This window comes from Lepidothrix coronata, unplaced genomic scaffold, assembly GCF_001604755.1.
Source record: "Lepidothrix coronata isolate B3197 unplaced genomic scaffold, Lepidothrix_coronata-1.0 Scaffold22, whole genome shotgun sequence".
NCBI lineage: Eukaryota > Metazoa > Chordata > Aves > Passeriformes > Pipridae > Lepidothrix > Lepidothrix coronata.
This window is the reverse complement of record NW_016690202.1, coordinates 4,362,383-4,380,480: the sequence shown is the minus strand read 5'-3', so window position 1 is coordinate 4,380,480 and position 18,098 is coordinate 4,362,383. Positions and strand designations below refer to the sequence as shown.

General features: G+C 40.3%; 1 protein-coding gene across 1 annotated transcript in view; it reads left to right on the top strand.

Moving 5' to 3' along the window:
- Window positions 1–10,805, top strand: part of MAP1B (microtubule associated protein 1B) — a 69,681-nt gene extending 58,876 nt beyond the window's left edge. Inside the window, exons 5-7 of the mRNA XM_017808219.1 lie at window positions 725–7,211; window positions 9,325–9,563; window positions 10,135–10,805. Of these exons, the coding sequence (XP_017663708.1) occupies window positions 725–7,211; window positions 9,325–9,563; window positions 10,135–10,290 (6,882 nt within the window). The 3' untranslated portion in view covers window positions 10,291–10,805. The remainder of the gene's footprint in view (window positions 1–724; window positions 7,212–9,324; window positions 9,564–10,134) is intronic.
- The last annotated feature ends 7,293 nt before the right edge of the window (window positions 10,806–18,098 follow it).

The window sequence follows — 18,098 nt, the reverse complement described above, 5'->3', positions numbered from 1 at the left end:
CTTCTAGAGCCCTAAACCGTGGGATTCCTCTAAGTGGGTCTTGGAAGAGGTCAAAGTTCAGGATTCTAGTCCTGCTTACTTCTTTGCTTCCTCCACACAGGATCCTGAGTTCCACTATCATTGTCACTGTGCTGAAAAACTCTTCTGCAGCCAGTCTTGATAAATCTGGGAGCAGTACTGGCTTTTAAGGAGCCAGCCTGCAGTAATGACGGTGCGGTGCAATATATCCCATGAGAAAAGGACAAAGGATGGCAGCTGTCCCTAGGAGGATGCTGGCCTCCTCCATGATGCAGTTACTTTCTGGCTGTTAAGAGGTTTTGCTTTGTCCTTTAGATATTTTGCTGGCTCTTCTGGTTGAACTGGGGCATCAGGCAGACTCATGAGTCAATGGTAGAGACGTAGTGGCAGTGCAGGCTGCCTTAGCCTCATAATCCTCATACCCTCTCATCCTTCTATATGGAGGGAGGAATGAGGAAACCTTGGGTGCTGTTGTTCTTTGGGCAATAGTGACCAGGACAAGGTCCTCCTTTGTGTTTTAAAAAGTACGGCAGTGAACTAATTGTAGTAACAGGTTACTTTGGCTTCGGGGATGGGTACTCACCACTGCAGAAGTAAATGAAAAAGGTATTATCTAACTGATCAGGAAATATTATGTTCTGGCATTACTGTAATTAAAAAAGTGAATTTGTGTGCATCTTCTTGTGTTTTTGTTTTATAACCCTAGATTGGTGAATTATTGAGCACCACACACCCTGCCAACAAAGCCAGCCTAACTCTTTTCTGCCCTGAGGAAGGGGACTGGAAAAATTCCAACCTTGACAGACACAACCTTCAAGACTTTATAAACATTAAACTCAACTCAGCTTCTATATTGCCCGAAATGGAAGGACTCTCTGAATTCACAGAGTATCTGTCAGAATCAGTAGAAGTGCCATCACCTTTTGACATTTTGGAACCTCCAACCTCAGGCGGTTTCTTGAAACTCTCCAAACCCTGCTGTTATATTTTCCCAGGGGGAAGAGGGGACTCTGCATTGTTTGCAGTGAATGGGTTCAATATGCTTATCAATGGAGGATCTGAAAGAAAGTCTTGCTTTTGGAAACTTATCCGGCACTTGGACAGAGTAGATTCCATTCTGCTCACTCACATCGGAGATGACAATCTGCCAGGAATCAATAGCATGCTTCAGCGAAAGATAGCTGAACTAGAAGAAGAACAGTCCCAAGGGTCTACTACCAACAGTGACTGGATGAAAAATCTGATCTCACCTGATTTAGGAGTTGTATTTCTTAATGTACCTGAGAATCTGAAAAACCTGGATCCTAATTTTAGAGTCAAAAGGAGTGTAGAAGAAGCTTGTTTTACTCTCCAGTATTTAAACAAGTTGTCTATGAAACCAGAACCTCTTTTCAGAAACACAGGAAATACCATTGACCCCATAATTTTATTTCAGAAAATGGGAGTTGGCAAGCTAGAGATGTACGTGCTTAATCCTGTCAAAAGTAGCAAAGAGATGCAATATTTTATGCAGCAGTGGAGTGGTACTAACAAAGATAAAGCTGAATTCCTGCTACCGAATGGCCAAGAACTAGACATTCCATTGTCCTATTTCACCTCTGTCTCATCCCTGATTGTGTGGCATCCAGCTAATCCTGCAGAAAAAATAATCCGAGTTCTGTTTCCTGGAAACAGCACCCAATATAATATTCTAGAAGGGCTAGAAAAACTCAAACACTTAGACTTCCTTAAACAACCAATGGTTACACAGAAAGACCTAACTGGGAACATTGCTAGTCCAGCTGTGAAACAAGCGAAGTTGAAACAACGAACAGACAGCAAGGAGAGTCTCAAGCCTGCTGCAAAGACACCACCAAATAAGCCTGTGAGAAAGGAGTCTAAAGAGGAAACACCAGAGCCTGTGAAGCCTAGTCTGGCTTCAGAAAAGCCTCAGAAGATGGAAAGCAAAGAAAAAGTTCCAGTTAAAAAAGAAAAACAAGCAAAAGTAGAGACCAAACCAATAGTGGTGGAAAAAGACATAGTAAGTAAAGAAGAACAATTAGTAAAATCCGAAACTCCTGAAAAACAAAGTACAGATGTAAAACCAAAAGTGTCGAAGGAGAAGACAGTGAAAAAGGAAGGCAAAGCAAAACCTGAAGAAAAGAAAGAGGAAAAAGAAAAACTAAAGAAAGAGGAGAAACCAAGAAAAGAGGACATCAAGAAAGAAGTTAAAAAAGAGGTGAAAAAGGAAGAGAAGAAGGAAACTAAGAAGGAAATAAAGAAAGAAACTTCTCAAAAAGAAGCTAAAAAAGAAGCTAAAAAAGAAGAGAAGAAGGAAATTAAGAAGGAAGACAAAGAAGCCAAAAAGGATGTAAAAAAGATTCCTAAAGAAACAAAGAAGACAGCTGCTTCTTCAAATGAAGCTAAAAAGCCAGCAGCAAAGCCTAAACCACAAAAGAAGGAGGAACCTGCTAAAAAAGAAGTAATACCTGCTGGAAAGCCAAAGGAAAAAGGAAAAGTTAAAACTGTGAAGAAGGACCTCAAAGTCAGTGGAACACAAGCTGCCCTTGCAGCAGTTGGAGCCACAACTGTAGCAGCTGCAGAAATTACAGCTGGTGGAAAGGAGCTTGAAGCAGAGAGATCCCTTATGTCTTCACCAGAGGACTTAACAAAGGATTTTGAGGAATTAAAGGCTGAAGAAGTAGAAACAACAAAAGAAACAAAAGTTCAAGTTGCACTTATAAAGGATGAACTGAAACTCAATGGCACAGTACAAAAAGAAAAACTGGATAATGAAGGACCTGCAGAGTCCTCTGATGAAGGCATAACTACCACAGAGGCTGAGGGTGAGTGTGAACAGACGCCTGAAGAATTGGAACCTGTGGGAAAGCACAGCGTTGATGACAATGAAAAGTTTGAAGATGAGGGAACTGGCTTGGAAGAATCATCTGAAGCAGGAGATTATGAAGAAAAGGCAGAGACAGAAGAAGCTGAAGAAAGAGATGAAAATGAAGAAGAAAAGACCCATCTGGATGCCACAAAACTGTACATGCAAGAAGCAAGAAAAGTTGCAGGTGGCTCAGAAAAAATGATGACTGAAGTAGATGCTAACATTAAAGATGAAAAGTATATTGAAAAGGCAGATTACGAGGTGTCCGATGAACGGGCTGAAGAAGACAGGGAAGAAGCAATAGAAAAGGCAGAAACTGAAGAGACTGAAGAAGATGAGGAAGACAAAGCAGAAGACATCAGAGATGACGAGGAAACTGAAAAAATAGAAGCCGAAGAAGATTATGTGATGGCTGTGGTAGACAAAGCTGCAGAATCGGGTGAAGCTGAAGATAAATATGGCTTACTCATAATTACACCAACTAAACGCTCAGAGTCTCAGTCTCCAGTAATTGAACCAGCCTCTTCTATCCATGATGAGACACTACCTGGTGGTTCAGAAAGTGAAGCCACTGTTTCTGATGAAGAAAATAGAGAAGATCAACCTGAGGAATTCACTGCTACTTCAGGTTACACACAGTCTACCATTGAAATATCCAGTGAACCAACTCCAATGGATGAAATGTCGACACCCCGAGATGTCATGAGTGATGAAACTAACAATGAGGAAAGTGAGTCACCCTCTCAGGAGTATGTGAACATTACCAAGTATGAGACATCACTGTTCTCTCAAGGGTTTGGCAGACCTAAACTTTCTCCACTTCCAGATGCTTTTAATGGATTATCTGAAGGATCCAAAACAGAGGCCACGGAAGGTAAGGATTATAATGCCTCAGCTTCCACCATCTCACCACCTTCTTCATTAGAGGAAGACAAATTCTGCAAATCTGCGTTCCAAGATGTATACCAGCAAAAAGAAAGTGAAATCCATGGCACTGCCAAATTAGACGTCAAAGAACCCTATCAAGAAGATGTTGATGGAAAACGTAGTGCAGCCAAGAGTCCAGCTGCCAGTTTGTCCCCTCCATCACCTGTTGCCAAAACACCACTGGGTGAACGTAGTGTGAACTTTTCACTTACTCCAAACGAGATCAAGGTCCCTTCTGAGTCAGTCCCTGTTGCTAGATTGCCTGATGTACACCAAGAAATTGCTGAGGAGCACTGTGCAAGCCCTGAAGATAAAACATTAGAAGTAGCATCTCCCTCACAGTCTGCTGCTGGTAGTGCTGGCCACACACCTTATTATCAGTCTCCCACTGATGAAAAGTCCAGTCAGCTTCCCTCTGAAACCAGTGAAAAGTCAACAGAAGCACCTGTTAGCTTTGAGTTCAGTGAAGTCAAAGATGAGTCTGCAAAATGCAGAATAAGCCCTATGGATGAGCCTGTGCCAGACTCAGAATCTCCTATTGAAAAGGTTCTTTCGCCTCTACGGAGTCCACCACTGATAGGTTCAGAGACCACTTATGATACATTTTTGAGTGCTGATTTAAAGTCTCCCACCAGAGATTATGGAAGTCCTTCTGAGGGGAAACCTGAAAAAGAAAAATCCCCTGTTCAGATGAGCCCAGCTTCAGAAGCCAGCTCTGTGGGCCTTTTCCAGGAGAGACAAGATGAAAAAAGCATGGAGTTTATGGTAATTAGGGAAAGCTTCAGCCTGGAAAGGAAAATGGAGGATACAGAACCCAGCAGCTCTCAGTCTTCACTGATCTTGCATGAGCGGAAGTTAGCAGATGATCTCTCACCGACTCAAGTAGATAGCAGTCAGTTTGGCTCTTTAAAAGAAGATACCAAAATGTCAATTTCTGAAGGCACCGTTTCTGACAAGTCTGCAACTCCCGTTGATGAGGTTGTCGCAGAAGACACCTATTCCCATATAGAAGGAGTAGCTTCTGTCTCTACAGCATCTGTTGCCACTAGTTCATTTCCAGAACCAACTACTGATGATGTATCTCCTTCTTTGCATGCTGAGGTTGGTTCTCCCCACTCTACTGAAGTTGATGATTCCCTTTCAGTGTCAGTTGTACAAACACCAACAACTTTTCAGGAAACAGAAATGTCTCCATCTAAAGAAGAGTGCCCAAGGCCCATGTCTATTTCTCCACCAGATTTCTCACCTAAAACTGCAAAATCAAGAACACCAGTGCATGATCACAGATCTCCTGAGCAGTCAGCTATGTCAGTAGCATATGGTCAGGAGTCCCCTGAGCAGTCTTTAGCAATGGACTTTACTAGGCAGTCTCCAGAATATCCTGCTGTAGGCGCTAGTATACACCATATATCTGAAAATGGACCAACAGAAGTAGATTATAGCCCTTCAGATATACAGGAGCCTCCTTTTGCACGGAAAATTTCACCCACGGAGCAGTCGTCTTACTCTCAAGAGAAAGATATTTCAGAAATTATTTCAGTTTCTCAAATTGAAGCTTCATCCTCAACTTCATCAGCTCATACACCTTCCCAGGTAGCTTCACCACTGCCAGAGGAAACTTTTTCAGGTGCTGTTCCACACAGAGATATGTCACTGTATTCTTCTTTTACCTCAGAAAAGGTGCAGAGCCCAGGCGAAAAGCTGTCACCAAAATCTGACCTATCTCCATTAACTCCAAGGGAATCTTCTCCTCTGTATTCTCCTACTTTTCCAGATTCACCTCCTGCAATCAAAGAAGCAGTATCAGCTAGTCACACACATTTGTTGTCACAGCAAGTGTCCTCTGTCAAAGCCTTTGGTTATCAGGAATCCCTAACAAAGCACAGTCCAGAACCTTTACTCAGCCCAGAGAAAGAAGATTCGGAGAAAAGCAGGAGGTCACTCGAAGAACTTAGTTATTCATATGAGGCCAGAGAGAAAACTACTGGGTCACCAGAGAATATTAGCTATTCCTATGAGGCAGTTGGAAAATCTACTAAATCACCTCAAGCCATGGATTATTCCTATGAGACCACCAGGAAAACTGCTAGGTCACCTGAAACCACAGATTATTCCTATGAGATAACCAGGAACACTACTAGGTCACCTGAGGGTACAGATTATTCCTATGAGATAATTGGAAAAAATATGAGGTCATCTGAGGTCACAGATTATTCTTATCAGATAACAGGGAAAACTACCAGGTCACCAGGGGCCCCAGATTATTCCTATGAGACAGTTGGGAAAACCACCAAGTCACCTGAGACCACAGATTATTCCTATGAGATAACTGGGAAAGCTACCAGATCACCTGAGACTATGGATTACTCCTATGAGACAACAAGGAAAACCTCTAAGTCACCAGAAGCCATTGGCTACTGCTATGAGACAATTGGGAGAACCACCAGGTCATCAGAGGCCATGGCTTACTCCTATGAGACAACTAGGAAGGCCTCCAGTTCACCTGAAGTCACAGATTACTCATTTGAGACAACTGGGAGAGCCACCAGGTCACCCGAAGCTACTAGCTATTCCTATGACGCAAGTGCACATTTCACTCCAAGTAAATCGTTAGCAGAATCCCGTCAAGATGTTGACTTATGCCTTGTGTCCTCTTGCGAGTATAAACATCCGAAAACTGAACTTTCACCCTCATTTATCAACCCAAACCCCCTTGAATGGTTTGCAAATGAAGAACAGTCTCAAGATCAAGAGAAGCCTCTAACTCAGTCTGGGGGAGCTCAGCCGCCTTCTGGGGGAAAGCAGCAAGGGCGGCAGTGTGATGAAACCCCTCCCACATCTGTGAGCGAGTCTGCCCCATCTCAGACTGATTCAGATGTTCCACCGGAGACTGAGGAATGTCCTTCCATCACTGCAGATGCTAACATTGACTCAGAAGATGAGTCAGAAACCATTCCAACGGACAAGACAATTACGTACAAACACATTGACCCGCCACCTGTCCCAATGCAGGATCGCAGCCCTTCCCCTCGGCACCCTGATGTTACCATGGTTGATCCAGAAGCTCTGCCAGTTGATCAGAATTTAGGTAAACCTTTGAAGAAAGACCTCAAAGAAAAGACAAAGACAAAAAAGCAGGGTACAAAGGCCAAGTCATCTTCTCCTGTTAAAAAAAGTGATGGTAAATCAAAACAAGTGGCTTCACCAAAGCCAGCTATAAAAGAATCTTTAGACAAAATTTCCAGAACAGCTTCTCCAAAAAAGAAGGAATCTGTGGAGAAGGCAACCAAAAATATCTCTAATCCAGAGGTAAAGTCTCGAGTGGAAGAGAAAGATAAGGACACCAAGAATGCAGCAAATACAACAACATCCAAGTCAGCAAAGACTGCAACCACAGGTAAAGACAAATAGCATTTCCCTAGTGTTACAATTTTCTTAGTTGTGGCGGTGAAGTTAGTTTAGCTTTTTATCAGCTGAGGATGTGGTTTGTAGCAAATCTTCAAAAAAGTTCCGGTTTTAAGTGTAAATCCAGCATGTAAAGACCACATTTAAATGCATGGAATTCACTAGTTTTACTGTTGTAATCTGAGAAAATTGATATGTCAGTTTGCCCAGAGAGTACATAAAATAGAAAGAATTTAATACTATCTGTCACCTAATAGTATTAAAAGTATCACTGCTGTAGGTGAAGTGAAATCAGTAGCAAAGTGAACTCCTTTATTACTTGTGGGAAATAGGTAGGCACAATTCTCTTTAACATAAATTAATGCAGTTCAGTAGTGTGGGAGACAAAGTCATGATCAGTCTTTGGATGCTCTCATTACTACGCTGGATTGATTTTAAAAGAAGCATTTAAAAAAAATTATAACATTTTCAGTGAACTAAGCATGTACATCACATAATCGGATTAAAGTCTTACACCATCGGTGATGATTAAACATACAGAAAGTTAATGTCATTTTGAACGACTGTTGTATATTCTAAGTAGCAATAAAATATGACTTAGATATCTGAAGGAGGCATTGTGCTAATCTGTTGTTTCCGGCAGACCTTGTTAGGGAGTGTTGGAGCATACTTTGATTTTGCTGCTGTGAGGACTGATGTTCTGTCGAAAGCTTTTTTACAAGGAGCAGGTCTGGGATTCTGTACAAACAAAGCAGCATTCAACTGTCTTCCCTGTTTTTAGTAGTGCACTGTTCCTTTCTTACACCATCATTTGCATGTCTCTGTTAGTAGATACATTTCAAAGCAGCAATATAGTTTTTCATGGTGTGCATTTCTCCATGACTTTAGCTCCACCTGAGTCTTCTTCCTTAAGGCATACTTCTCAGCTATATGCCGGAATAAAACAGGGCTCTATTGGTAATGACGTTTAAGTGTAAAGTGTAACTAATAACTTATTCAGTGTTGGTATGCGCAATTCAAAAAGAAATATCACAGATTTTTTTTTTCATCAGAGATGATAAAATATTTTGTAAAAAAACCCCAATGGTAAAACTCTCTAATTCAGGAAATCTTATCATATCATTTGAGGTATTGCCCTTTAATGAATGGCAGGATATGCTAGACAACTGGACTTCACTGGCCTTACATTGTGTCACCCTAAATTGAGTGTATGGCTCAGATAATTGTTTACCAAGCTTCATCAACATGAGGAGGCTAATAGACTGTGAATAGCGATCATCTGGATAAAATTACTGGTTGAATCCCAATTTTCAGTTCACACCATGATCTAGTTTGTAGCAAAAGACAGGGGGTTTTGTGTATTATCTTCAATGAGTTTAAACGTTGTATTTCCTTTTCGCTGAAGCTCTTCTTAGAACAAGTACTATATATATTATGTGCAACAGCAAAGACATGCTTCCTCCTACTTCTTGTGATAAGTGGCTGATTTGGGTGTGCAAATTAGGATACAGCAGGCAAACAAGCACTTGACTCTGTTCCCCAAATTGCTTTACAAATGTCTCTGTCCTTCCAAGTTCCTCCTTGACCCTCTTTCTGCTCATGTTACAGGTGCTTTCTAAAGCACCTGTAAGGCAGCCTGAGCATATCAATAGCTACCATGTCTTGCTGTCTGCCTCAAATTTCAGGCCTGCTTCAAATCTGCATGGCTCCCTGTAAGACCCTTTATAGTCCTTTTATAATCCTGTGTGTGTGAGACTTTCAAAAAGCTGCACTTCTTCACCTGGAAAATAATACCACCATTTATTGAATGGTAATTCAGTAATCACAGACCTGCATAGTAATTATGGGATAATAGTAGTATTTTACTGTGTAAGGTTCAGCTGAGTTTTTGTTTGTGGTAGTGATTTTTTTGTTGTATTATATAGTTCCAGTTATTCAGGTTTTTCTCCTCTTACAGTCACAACTGGTGTACAACAAAAGTGGAACATGCCGTTGTAGGTATGAGGGTAATGCCATAATTGGACACGTTCACCTCAGTAGTTATAACAATAATTAATAAGTGCATGTTTTTAACCAGCCTGTGATAAATACTTCTGTTTCCAAAGGACCTGGGAATACTAAGGTGACAAAATCTTCAGCAGTGCCTCCAGGACCTCCGGTGTATTTGGATCTGGTATACATTCCCAACCATAGCAATAGCAAGAATGTTGACGTTGAGTTTTTCAAGAGGGTGCGGTCATCCTACTATGTGGTGAGCGGGAATGATTCTGCAGCCGAGGAGCCAAGCAGGGCTGTTCTGGACTCCCTGCTGGAGGGCAAGGCACAGTGGGAGAGTAACATGCAGGTAGGCTTTTCACTCATATCTCTGCCTGGAAATTTAACCTTGTCTGGGAAACAGCTATGAGAAGCTAGAGCACCTCTGAGGAGTGGCTGGCAGCTGCCAGGGAATGCAGTCCCCGGGCTGGGCACCTTGTTTCACTGATGATAAGAGAGGATGCATGAGTGAAGCACAGGGCTGAACTGCACTCAGCTGCTCCCCCATTTCTGGCCCTTCAGACCTGTTCCTGGAGAATAAAACAGTTGAGAGCTGGCCTAAAGGGCCAGTTGGCTGTTTCATCTTTTTACTGTACCATAGATGTGATCCACGTTTGGAAACATTGCGTTTTGTAAGTAGGGAAGAAAAGCATATGTTGCACACTTTATACAGTTATTACATGCATTTGGAAACTTCATATGCCTTCCATCACGATGACTGAGGAAATAAAATATTTGTCCATTATCTAAAGAGTATCAGTGCAAAGACCTACTCTTTCCAAAAGGGAAACATACTTGTTGGCTCTGGCTTCTTACAAAGACATTTTACTTATCAACCGTTTCTGTTGTCCATTCATCAGAACTTCTGTTTTGTATTGCAGGTGACATTAATCCCAACGCATGACTCAGAAGTGATGAGGGAATGGTACCAAGAGACCCATGAGAAACAGCAGGACCTCAACATCATGGTTTTGGCAAGCAGCAGCACTGTTGTTATGCAAGATGAATCTTTTCCTGCATGCAAGATCGAATTGTAAGAACAAAACCGTGCATCACAAGATTAAACTTTACTTCCAGAAATTCTTCAATTTGAAAACACCTTTTCTAAAAATTCAACTCATCTATTTCAACTGCTGAACTATATACCTGCCAAATGCTATACTGTGTCAGAGTGATGCAAATCACTAATATTTTTCAGTCTTTGTTGATTGCTAAGGGAAATAACAGTCTTCCCATTGTAGAGTACAAATTACTGCGAAAATACAGTTCCAGTTGCATCTCTGCTGAACATTTGGAAACCATGCACTAGCAACCCCAACTGACTTCTGCCAGGTAGAGGCATTTGCCCTCTAAAGAAACACAAAGAGAGAGAGGGGTAGGAGGAGAATGTAGTAAATAATTAGGTCTGCATTAGTCTCATGGCAATAGATGTATTGCTTACTGCAGTCTGCTTATATTCTTACATGAGAAGAAAGTTTTAAATTTGTATTAATCTGAGCTATCACTATGGGGATCCTTTTTTTAAAGAATTAAGTTAGCTCAAAAATAAAAAGAAATGGAACGTAGCTAGGAAGGGATGTACAGCCTAATCACTCATCAGCAGTTTTCCACTTTAATTTGAACTCTGCATACTGACATACCATAACAATCATAGGCCAAATATGCATGTAGTCTGCACCCTATCCAGAAATCTAGAACCTTTTTTTTCAACATGCAGAATTTTGGTCTAAGGCATGCTTCCAGTGAAAGCCCACTCACTCTAGCCAGAACTGACCAGTCCACATGCTTGAACACCCATGTCCACTGTCAATTAACTGAAGCAAAATACCAAAGCAGTCGGGAATACATACAGTAGACAATTTGCCTTAGAAAGTGACTTGAATGTACAAAGAAACTTGATGCACTTATTTTTTAATGCTGAGACAGCGTATTTATAAAACATCTGTGTAGGATCATAGTTACACCAGTAAAGAAGTATGAATGTGCATGTGTGGTGTTAGGAACCTATCTGACTGGTCAAACGGTTTGGTGCTATGAATTACTTATGTTAATTATGTGAACACTTCATTGATGCACTTGCACAGCTCAACAAGGCAAGATGAGCATTTTTTTTCAAAGTTTCTTTCGTACTGTGGAAGCAAGATTGAAGTGGTGTCCAGTATCAGAGTTACAAAACTTAGTGAAACATTCAGAATGATGAAAAAGGTTACCTGCGAACCTGTACAGTGTTCAACCTTCCTGTCTTACCTTATTTTATTTGTTTAATTTAAGAGTGAACATGGGAACAAATGTACAGAAACCTTTTTTTTTAGTGCTGCATGAAGTTTTAATACATGATTTTTTAACAAGCATTTTCATTTGCAGGTAAATGCAAAGAAAAATTTTTCAGGTGAAGGCAACTTTTTTAGTAGTTTTGTAAGATAAATGAATAATGTTGTTTAAGATTCTAGTGAGAATGGATATTGAGGTACAATTTATTGAAAACAGTCAACTGCCAGTACCTTTTGGGTGGGAGGGGAGTGGAAGGACACCCTGGTTATAAGATTACTCTATTGATGATGAGAGAAAATGGGATTTGAGGAGTTGATTGCCCAATACTTACAAGGGTGTAACCTACATTCTCAACCCTCACAAGATCTTGAAAAAAAAATAGAAGCAATAAGCTAAAATAAGTCCCTTCCCTTCCTTTCCTCTTTCCCTTCCTTTCCTCTTTTCCTTCCTTTCCTCTTTTCTCTTTTCCTCTTTCCTCTTTCCTCCTTCCTTTATTCTTTCCTTCCTTCTTTCCTTTCCTACTCTATCCTCTTTCCTTTCCTCCTTCCTTTATTCTTTCCTATCCTCCTCTTTCCTTCTCTCATTTACTCTTCTTTTACTCTTCTTCTTCCTTTCTTCTTCCTTTCCTCTTCCTTTCCCTGCTTTTTCCTTTACTTTTATTTTACTCTTCCTTTCCTTTCCTCCTTCATATCTCCCTTCCTTCTCTGGACTGCTTGCAGAGGAACAGCACCACTGCTCTGTGATTTAAGACAGTTTGGATTTTTTAGTCTCAGAAATTTTATCCCAATTAAAAAGTTGTTGCATTGCAGAAGATCTGCAAATCTGATTTTGAAGAAGGTGTAAAGGCCTCCAGCATGGACCTATGTGCTGGTCTGTATGATTCACCGTTGTGGTTGATACTAAGTTTCACAATGTAGTGAACTATGACCTCATTTTATTTTCTTTACTTATAATTTATTTCAGTTTTACAGGGTTAGGATATTTTTGTTTAATAGGTGTATGTTTGCACTCCTAATTTTATGAGGTTTTTTTAATATTGCTTTAGGGTCTTCTAAATATGGGCTCCTGAGGCCCATTTAATGCTGTGAATTCCTGTTTGTCGGTTGTTGGGGTTTTGATTTATTTTTGTCTACTCTTTTTTTAGGTCTCTCTAGCAATGTTGTTTTATTTATTGCTATACCTTTTAAGTAGTTAAACTCAGAATGACTATGGCACAAAAGGCAGATGGAAATGTATTGTGAAAACATGCATGTTTGCTGAGCTCATATCATTCACTTAAAACTGCTTTTATAATATATAGTCTACGAAGATACAGGCAAAATATTTGGCAGAATAAGTTATACTATTTCTAAAATTCTTTCTGATTTGTCTACTTTATTATATAGGTCAGAATTCAGACTTTTTGAGTGGGTGGGAACAGATTTTCTGATTTTCTGACAATACCTGAAATGGTTTGTATCACTGCTTTTGTTTTAAGCACATCAGTGGTCTTGTGACTAATCTCACTTACACCACTTACTCCTGTGAATTAGGAGCAATTTCACTACTGTCAGGGAAGTTACAGTCATCTGGTCCTACTGTAAATTAAATTGGAATCAAGCCTTAAATATCCCTGAGCAAGTTTATGATGGCTGAAGCATTTGTTTTACTTCTGAAATAATAGTGATAATTAGACAGTTACAGATTACCTTAACGTGTACATTTGCTTTTTTTGCTGCTACAAGAATATTAAAACCCTGGTCTGGCTATTTTGAGGTATTGTAATGCCTGTTCCATCCATTCCCTTCCAAATGGCAATGGCACCTAGGTTCAACACAGCGATGAGCTCCTCCATTAGCTCCTCTTGCCCTTAATGTCTTTCCTGCCTGTCGAACTAATCTACCTGTGCTAATCCTAGTACTACACAACTAGTTTAGTGTAACAGTCATCAAAATGTACTGTGTACATTAACGATGAGTGCTGTTGATCAGCATAGATTTCTAGGAGCATGGTTTATTATTGATTACTCTAATTGTAAAGATTCAATATCTGAGTGTAAAGGACACTCTGTTTCAATGATGGTATTACCCATAACAGCATTCCCAGTCATGATCTTTATGCTATTAATATTCTGCTTCATATAATTCAATGAAGAATTAACTTTGGGGATCCCTTCCCACTCCTGAACTTGGACAGGGCTTCTCTTGCATGCCTTTTCAAAGTCCTGTGGTGGGCCTGACTTCATTGACCTCTATTTTCACCCCATCTTTCATAGAAATCACTTTTGATTTTTTTTTTACTTACTTTACATACTGTGGTGAATGGAGATAACTGTGTATATGAATGTTGGGGTTTTTTTAATTGTCTATGATAGCTTATGCATTTTAGGAGAGTTCTGGTACTCTTTTACTAAGATTTAATAAATTTGTTAATTGAATTTTCAATCCCTCCCACCATAAGCAAATAAGCTCCAAAGAGCGCTTACTGTGCATTTGGGACATTTCTGTCATACGCTTCTCTTTGTTCATCTGTCACCAGAGGTTCTTGCTCAGTAATGATGTTTTTGAGAGAAATAGTAATTTTGTTGGTCTGGATTTACTAGAAGATGAAAAAATATAATGTTTACACTTGAAAGAAACTGTAAGCTTTCATCTTTTCACTTAGTAATTGAAAAAACACTAAGAGCATCTAGGGGTAAGCATTTCTTAGAATGCTTATATTATTCACCTGGTTTAAAAATGTTTGCTATTTAAAATTTAAAAAAAAAAAAGAAAAAAGTCTGTTTGTTGTGACTTTACAAAAAAAAATCTAAAAAAATTTAAGTAATTAAATAAAACAATGGCGTAAAATATAGAAAGAAAAAATCTTGAAAGCAGCTTCTCTCTACTAGACTAGCTAGGAGCTCCAGGTGGCAGGGGCTGCCTCTTCAAGACTGGGCTGTAATCACAACTGTAAAAGATGAAGTCTGAAATATGCTTTCACGCATTTGCATGCAGCCATTATCTTCCAAACTATGGAAAGAAAGTCTTGTTGCTGGCTGAGAAGCACCTCACACACCTCCTCTCTCTTGTTCTGAATGGTGTTTGTGTCAGTCTGCAGCTGTGTATGGTATTATGTCTTATAATCCTGCATCACTTCTATTCTATCCAGTCATATCTAATGTAGAAAATTAGTTTCCAGTGAAAGTAATATGTAGTGCTTTTATGATATTTGTGTGCAATATCCCCTCTTCCATTGAGGATATTTGATGTAAAGGAAATAAACTCAGTTCCACAATAAAATTCAAAAGTGGTAAAGTGGTGTTGACATGTTTCTTGTCTTTGTGTATGAATGTATTTTTAAGTTTTCCCTTTCCTTTAGTCCCTATCCTACTATACAGGATTTTTTTTTCTAAAGATCAATGACTATTTAAATATCAGATAAATCCCAATCTCTCTTTACAAACTGGAAAATAAATGTGGAAGATTACTTTTATCTCTTGTGGTGTAAAACATTACCATGAGGTACCATGATGTGGCTTCTTTCTGTTGTTCTCATTTCTGTATTCCTCAGCAGAATGAGAAAACACCTCATTTTTGGTAAGTACGTGTTCAAGGAGCTGTGTCAGAGATGATACCCAATAAAATTACATTCAACTGAGCCCACCCTGGTTTGGAAAGAGATCTTTTCTGAAGTTATAGCAGTTAAACAATAATGTGCAGCTTGTCTCTGGTAGATGAGGACCCTTCCCAATTGTCACTGCCCAGTCATCTCAGTGAGAGGGGATAGAGCTTTTGGGGAAGCTGGGCCCTCAGTTTAGGAGGTTTTTTTCTATAAACATCAGACTTTCTCTAGTGCTAAGATCAGACTTTCTCTAGTGCTAAGATCAGGCTTTCAGCCTTTGTAGTTTTGCTTGCTGCTGTGATGCTTGCTGTGGCGACATGCAGCAGTCAATGTTTTTTTCTCAGGGAGATGGTAATGATATAAAAGCAGGTAAAGGCTGGGGCAGAAAGGTGCAAGGGGTTCTCACTCCCAGGAGGAGCAGAGGTCCTGGGGGATTTCCTTCACCTTGAGACAGCAGTCTCTTTTGGGGGGCCCTTAACCATCTCCAGTGTCCAAGGTTTCATTTGAAAACTTATGACACTAAGAAGAAATACTGCACTTGGTTTTAATTGGGCTGAGCATCGAGAAGTAGAGGAAAATGATGACTAGATGAGGTGAGTCAAGTGCTGCAAATCTTACATCCTAAGTATAATTCTGCAAATGTGTTCATGCAGGTTTTCTGAGCTGTTGTGGTAGTCTGACACTACTTAAAATATATTATAATGATTGTGTAAAGGAGGCCAGGTTAGGCTTCAATCCCAATTATTTACCTGCAGTTGCAGAGTGACGTTCTGGATTTGCACAGGTGGGATCACAAATTCAGTCAGCTTATGAAGTGTTTTAGGTGGTATAGGAACATGACGGTCCCTCTAATCTTTTCAGTCTATCTAAAAGGAAGGACCATTCTTGTGGCATCCTAGACCTGTGGACTGTTTAATACTGATTGCTAGAGTTCTGTGGATGGCAGGAAATTGTAGTGCTTCATTGTTCACTGATGGGGCAAAAAAGAGATGTTGAGGGGTCTCTTGAGTAAGAGCTACAGTGACACAACTTAGATCCAGCTCATGCCCAGCACTGCTGCAAAGCTCCTTGGCTTTCTAAAGCATGTCTCTGAGCACATGAGCGTTGCCCGTGTCCTTCACTCAACAGTTTTGGGCCACTGCCTGCTGCTGTAGTCCGTATTCTCATTTACCAGAGACAAGACTAGTCACACTAGCATGCACTGTCCTCTGTTGTGCTGTCTGTGCCTTCTTCAGGTTCAGCCCCAAACTACCAGAGGCTGAGTAATGCTGAGTGGCCTCATCATTCCAGGGGATTTGCTTGTTTTAGACTATTATGTAGCATGATTTCCACCAGAAACAAAATCCAGAGGAGAAATCCAGAACTAAATCAGCAGGCACTATAGTCTGCACAAGCACTGTTCTCTGGTTCTCACAGATCGTTACCGCCTGATGTAGCTGCTTCTCTGTACTTCAACAGCTCCAGCATTACCAGACCCAGTGTGAATAGCTGGCAAGGTGGAGGTTGACTGTGCATCTGATGTCAGCTTCACTGTCAAAACACTGCCATGATTTACACATCATACTGCAGCTCAGCCCATCACACATGCTTGGGAATAACACAGAAAAGAAAACTGAAATAGCTGAAACTTATGTCCTAATACAAATAAAGCTAAATACACATAACAATGCCTGTATGTGCTACAGTTTCATCCTCTATATCTGTTAAGGTCTGGAAATTTTCACTGAGCTTTTACAAACATCATGTTATGTTCCCTCAGCTCACCTGTGTTACATTTTTAGTTTAAAGAGTTGAAGGTAAACTGAACCACTGAGCCACTTAAATACATAACATGAACCCCACTCCAGAGTGCAAGTCTGTATTTCCAGGAAGAGTTTACATTTTCCAAAGATGAAATTATAGCAGCAGTTACCATGTGTAAGGACCAGAACAGGCTTGAAAATTTTTTTTCCCAAATCCTTTAGGGGAGGAATTGTCAGAATTTGCAATAAACAAGATATATTGGAAGCTGAATTTTGTCCTGATAATCTAATGTGCTTGTCGATGGATCTCTAATGATATTTCTGTGCCTGAGGCATCTGCAATTTAGAATGGGTTGAGTGGACTTGAGTTCATCAGAAGGGTTTAAGGGTAGCAACAGAGTTAATTGCTAGCCAAGTTCAGTGACAACTTTGATTTCTGTGGGGACATGGGTAGGTGGGACAGTTTTCTAGCACGTTTATCATCTTAAGTAACTCCTGAATTATTGTTATGTCACTAATTCTTGACCTATACTTTGTTCTCCAGTTTTATTTTGAAATCTGTCCCAAGTTCATATTGTCAGCAATACTTTCTCTTCTACAGTTGAAAAGCATTTTCCTCATCTCAACATTTTCTATTATTAAATATATAGATTTCTGGAAAGGTAAATTTAACTTTACTTTCCACAGATACTCAAATACATTTTGAATTCTGGTTTGTACATAAGCAGACCCAGGAAACCCAGCAAAGTCAGATGCTGTTCAGTGGACCATGTGTTTATCCCTCAAAGTCAATGATGCAATTCCCTTTTGTAACTATTGAATCCAGCTTCCTGAGGAGGCAGGGGAGGAGAGGACACTTGGTAACTTGTGCCCCAGGCTGTTTTCTGCCTGTCTCAGCAGCACAGTGATGACCGCTCGGGTCAGAAACCATCTTGTACCAGCGAACCTTCCTCTGAAGCTGTGGAACATCATCCTTCTGGTCCCACAGTTTTAGGGTGACCGAAGAGCCCTGGGATGGGCAGGAAAGCAGCTGGGACAGGCCACTGATGGAAGGAGCAGGTGCTTGAAGTGGGGGTTTGATACTGGCATTGTGTAAGACACAGCATCTGACCAGGTCTGAAAGCATCTTGTAACCTTATCTTGGCAAGTGTTACCATAAATAGGGCCCATCTGCACAAGGCTTCTGGCAACATTTATTTGAACTGCAAGAGAATAAATATGTAATTTTCCTCTTGTGAAAAATGGATAAT